Raw genomic sequence first — 5,888 nt, 5'->3', positions numbered from 1 at the left:
AACCATTTATAGAAAGAAGATTTCAATTGGATTTTATATAATCATGCATATTTTTTTATTTATTTTAAAATGAAATATTTTTAAATTAAAATAATATATATATATTATAATAGAAAAAACCTAAGTAAATTGAATTCTTGATTTAAAATGAAATTAGGATTTGAATGAAAAGAAAAGAGAATAAAGGTGAAAATTTATTATTAAATGGAAGTTATAGTAAATTAAAATTTTATTTGTTTAACAGAAAATATTTTTAAAAAAATATATATACTTTTTTATTTTTTAATATTTAAAATATTAAAAAAATTTAGTCAATAAAGAATATTTTTTTAAAAAAATTAAGTTATTTTAAGGAAAATAATTTTTTTGAAATAAATAAGTTATTTTCTATATTTTAAAAATTTTATTAAAATTTATATATATAAATTTATTAATATATTTTATTTTTAAAATTAAAATTAAAAAATAAAAAATAAGTTATTTTATTAGAAAATATTTATATAAAAATTATTTTTTATAATTTTTTTTAAATATAAGTTATTTTTTATAAATAAACATAAAAATTTTAATTCATAGTAAAATAAAATAAATAATGTATTTAGTAATTTTCTCATTTTTAATCAATAACAAAACATTTATTGACTACTTCAACTTTATTTGTTTGATTAAAAAATCCAATCATTGTTCTAAATTACACTTAATTAAAATTAATTTTAGAATATTTGAGTTTTTATATCATTATTTTTTTTAAGAGTTTTATATAAAAAACACACATATTTTCCAAAAGCTGCTGACAACCAATATGGACCTATTAAAATGAGAGAAAATCAATTTATATAAACAATTGCATGAATTAGGAATGTCAACAATATTGGGTATTTTAAGATATTCGATTCGATCGAATTTTAATAGGATATATTTCGATCCAACTGAATGTTAATAAGATGAATTTGAATAGTTATAATAATGTTAATAAGATGAATTTGAATAATTATAATTGAGTTTGAGATATGTTAGAATTTAAAAAATAATATCAGTTCTGAGTTTGAATTTTGTGTGTAGAATATCTATTATTGAAACTCGTTTATATAAATAATTAATTTAATATAAAAAATATATTTTATAATAATATTTATAAATTTTTTTATATATTTTTATTTAAAAATTTAAATTTAAATATTCTTTAAAAATATTGGTTTTTTTAAAGAAAAATTATTAATAAAAATTATTTTTTATATAAATTATTAATTAAAATATATAAAACTAAATGAATTTAAATTTTATTCGGATCATAATAATCGGATTTAAAATAAATTTAAATAGTTTAAATTAATTTTTAATTAAATTTAAAATATATTTAAATATTATTAATATAAATCAAATTTGAGAGAGAATTATATCTCTTTAAATTTTTTAAATTAAGTTTTTTTATTTAATTAATAAAAAATAATTATAATTTTATTAATTAATTAATGAAGGTTGCAGTGTGAGTGTCGTCCACATTGATTTGACCATTCAAACATTTGAAACTTTTTGGCAATGGAAATTCAAAACATGCTTTACTCTCATCCTGTTCCAAGTTTTGTTTAAATTTTGGTGGCTATTAATTCTTTGACTATTTTCAAAGTTGCCAGATATCGCACTCCACTTTTAAATGGCATCCTCGGTTCACGTCTCCGACGAGCCACTCACTCCTGCCGGCAGGCTATTTCTCCAGCCGGAAATGAAAACCGTAATCCACTGCTTACTTGGCTTTAAATACAACATGGATATAGACGCCATAAAATCCACCATAAAGAACTCTTTAATGGTGAAGCACCCAAGATTTTGTAGTCTTCTTGTGCATGACAAGAATGGATTCGAGCACTGGAGAAGAACAGAGGTTGACGTTGACAGGCACATCATACTTGTTGACGAAACATCCATCACCAACAGCAGCGATGATGTTGATAAAATAGTGAATGACTATATAGCAGATTTATCTGTAAGTAGCCCGCTTATCAGCGATAAGCCTTTATGGGAAATCCATATCATGAAGGAGAAGAAGTGTGCGATATTCAGGATTCATCACGCTCTTGGAGATGGGATCTCATTGATGTCGATGTTGCTGGCAAGCTGCAGAAAGGCGGAAGATCCAATGGCAGTACCCACCTTGATGACTGGAGGTCGGAGGGATTGGAGAGAAGGAAAGGATTGGAGAGGGATTTTGATGGGTGTTCTGAAGATGGTCCTATTTAGTTTAGTTTTCTGTGTGGATTTTGTGTTGAGGTGTTTGTGGGTTCGTGATCGGAAGACAGTGATATCTGGCGGTGATGGAGTGGAGCTGTGGCCAAGAAAAGTGGCTACCGCTAAATTTTTGATTGAAGACATGAAGATGGTGAAAAAAGTCGTTGCTAATGCGGTAAAGTAAAATGTTTTCCCTTTTTATTTTTATTTTTCTTAGAATTCACATAGAATGAAAAATACCTAATTTATAGTTAGCAAGAAACAAGAGATGTTAATTTTTTTTAAAATGGCACGATTGTGTAGTTACTTATTGTTGTGCAAAAATGGCAAATTAGAACTATATCACTCTTTGATGGGCCAAATTTTAATAGTGATTTAATTAAAATGCCCAAAATAGGAAAGGTTTAGTTAAAAACACGTGATTCTAAGCCCTCGCTTCCCCTCAACCTGTGGACAAAAATAGAAGGATTTTGTACTCGATTAGGTTCTTTAAACTGTGTGTGAACGTGTGGTGTTGATTTCTTTGCTTATTTGTCTTGATTCTTGATTGTTCCGTCTTTCTTTCTTACAAGTTATCAAATTTGTCTTTGCCTCTCCAATTTGATAGATGAGCTGATTTAGGTCGCTCCTTATTTTTGTAGTATATGAATTTAGGACAACATTTGGATTTAATTTAAATCTAATTAAATTAAAAAAAATAAAAAATCAAATTTTAAAAATTTGTTGAAATTGAATCTAAGAAAAAGTCTATATTGATCTAATTCAAATTGAATCAGTTCAGTTTGATAGATTTTAATATACTTTTTTTTAAACTTTATTCAATTCAATCAAAGTGTTTCAAATTTTAATTTTTATTTAATAACAGCCATTAAACAAAATAAAAAAAAAACAAACTTTAAATTCAAACTATAAATCTTATTTAAAATAGTTTCATAATTTATATATTTATTCATATAAAATCATTAAAAAAAACTATTATGTTAGGTTGGATTTTACAGATTTTGTTTTATCAAAATCAAACAAAATTATATCACCTAAATTTCTAAAACATCAAATTTGAACTGCACAAAAAAATATCAAATTTCAATTTTAAATCGATTCAATTCGATTGATTATTTTGGTTCGAATCTAATACTTCTCATCCTAATTTAAATAAGAAAAATTCTAATATAAAGTCATTAATTTATCATTCAAAATTTATTAAATTTATAATTATTTAGTTTTTTAATACTACATTTTGTTAGATAATGATGAAATGAGATTTACAGATTATCGGATGGGGATATTTAGACAATAATTCGATTCAATTAGAAAATCAATAAATTATGATTGGTTTAATGAGAAATAGATAGTGAAATAAATGAAAGTTAAGAACCAAGTTATGAGTTTGGAGAGATTGAGATTTTTTTTGAGGAATATAAATGATGGATTTTGTAAGTTAGGGATCCCTTTATTCGGGTTATGTCAAGGGTATATATATCCCTGGTCGCCCTGACGTCCTCTGTGACACGTTCGAAAAATTTTCGGCAAGTTTATCAGGCGGCTCATTTAATGGAGGGTAGTTTAGCCTATACTTGAACTGTCAGGCACGTTAGAGGTGCTGGTGGCCTGATTCTCATATCTTATAGGTCGAGCTCTCTATTAGCCGGTCGAATCAGATGAAAAGGTTTAAGGAACTTTTTCGAATCCCATAAATACATGTAGTGTTCCATAACACATGTCGTGATCTTAGCAGACCCTTTTATTTATATGTTGCCAAACAATGCTAATAGTTTTAATAGCTTTTAATTCTTCTAATTGTTGCTATATAAAAAATGAAAGGATAGTATTTTATAGTTCACTATAAAACATTAAATCTGTTTGGAATACTAAACACTACCTTGAACCTTTTGCCAAACAGAGTTATAATGACACTGATTTTGTCCAAATTGCAGACCATTAATGATGTTCTTTTTGGAGTGATATCAACGGGTATATCAACATACTTGGATCATCGATCACCAAATTGTATGTTTAGACTGTGTTTTCAAAAACTATTTTCCATATTTTTTTTCCCTTTCTATTGTGAAATACATAAAGTAGAATTATCAAATAATGTTATTTGGATGAACTGTAATGAAACGTCTCCTAATCTGATTTTCATACTTCGTTAATTAGCTTTGAAAGAAGGGCAGCAACTTACTGGAATAGCTATGGTTAATTTAAGATCGCAAACGGGATTGCAGGTAAGTTAACTATTTATCCCTTTATATATTATATATATTTTATAAAAGGAAAAAAGTATTATTTAATTCCTATAATTAAAAAGTAAAATAATTAGTCCTTACAATTTCAGAATATAATTGTATATTTAGTCCTGCAATATTAAAGCAATTAATTTTTCATGAAATTTCAAAACAATAATAAATTTTCCTTTTAGAAAAACAATTGAAATTTGACTGTGGTTTTTGAATGGAAAATAGTGTGGCATTTTCAGGATATGACAAAGATGATGGAAAGCAATTCGACATGTCGTTGGGGCAACAAGTTTGGCATTCTGCTATTGCCTATTTATTATTACCATAAAATTGAACCTCTTGAGCATGTGAAGAGAGCCAAGGAAATGATAGATAGGAAGAAGAAGACATTAGAAGCTCACTTCTCATACAAAGTTGGGGATCTAGCAATGTCATGGTTGGGACCAAAGGTACAACAAAATTAAGAAGGAAAAAAAAAATGAAACTAGGATTAATTAATTCTCTTCCATTTTGCATATTGCAGGTTGCTAGCTTACTTAACTACAGAATTATGTGTAATACAACCTTTACAATCTCAAATGTGGTCGGACCGAAAGAGGAGATTACAATAGCAGGCAACCCTATAACATTCATAAGGGTTAACACATCTAGCTTACCCCAAGTACTTCCGTCAAACTCAATATTTTCTAATTCACTATGTTTTTGTTGTTGATGCTTCATTTAGAAAACAAGATAGTGGAGAAATGTTGAATGTTTTTCTTGTTGATGATGTTTGGAATTTACTATGTTTTGACACATAGGCATTGGTAATGCACGTGGTGAGCTATGCGGGGAAAGCTGAAATGCAAATTGTGGTGGCCAAAGACATTATTCCTGACCCAGAATTTCTCGCTAAGTGCTTCCAAGATTCCTTGCTGGAAATGAAGGAAGCTGCATTGGCCAGTTTATGATATATAGGAGAGAAAACAAAATACTTCTTGTCTATTCTGTCAGATAAGTTTAATAGTTCATTGATATCCTCATACATTAAAAATAGTCTTTAATTTGGAAGCCAGAATAGCTGTAACAATCTTGTAATAAAATTATTATTCCATATTGATTTACATATATATGGATGAAATCAAATAAAAAAGAAAAACTAATAATAAGAGCTTCTAAGATTCTTTTCTTGCACGTCCTTCTTAAAACTCATGCCTTAAATGTAACAGCCCGAAAACCGGTACCCCTCTGTAATGGTCCGAACCATCACTGGCACTAGGATCCAGATCGGCTTAAGGCCGCCGGGACCCGTAGCAAGCCGACTATACTCTCTATGTACTTGATAAATCCCATACATGATTAAAAATTGTAACGACTCCAAAATGGACCGTCACCGGCGCTAGAATTCAGGTCGGCTTAAGGCTGCCAGAACCCGTAGCAAGCCTG

At 27.9% G+C, this 5,888-nt stretch overlaps 1 protein-coding gene across 1 annotated transcript; it reads left to right on the top strand.

The window, feature by feature from the left end:
* The first annotated feature begins 1,565 nt into the window (after positions 1-1,565).
* LOC110618539 (wax ester synthase/diacylglycerol acyltransferase 11) lies at positions 1,566-5,624 on the top strand. Its single transcript, XM_021761681.2, has 6 exons — positions 1,566-2,401; positions 4,161-4,233; positions 4,384-4,451; positions 4,703-4,912; positions 4,987-5,124; positions 5,264-5,624. Exons 1-6 carry the CDS (start codon positions 1,655-1,657, stop codon positions 5,411-5,413), a joined length of 1,386 nt encoding a protein of 461 aa, XP_021617373.1. The 5' UTR covers positions 1,566-1,654; the 3' UTR covers positions 5,414-5,624.
* Positions 5,625-5,888: the final 264 nt, after the last annotated feature.

Source organism: Manihot esculenta, chromosome 7 (genome assembly GCF_001659605.2).
Source record: "Manihot esculenta cultivar AM560-2 chromosome 7, M.esculenta_v8, whole genome shotgun sequence".
In the NCBI taxonomy this organism is placed as follows: domain Eukaryota; kingdom Viridiplantae; phylum Streptophyta; class Magnoliopsida; order Malpighiales; family Euphorbiaceae; genus Manihot; species Manihot esculenta.
Note: the sequence above shows the minus strand (reverse complement) of the source record. Positions and strands in the feature narration are given on the sequence as shown.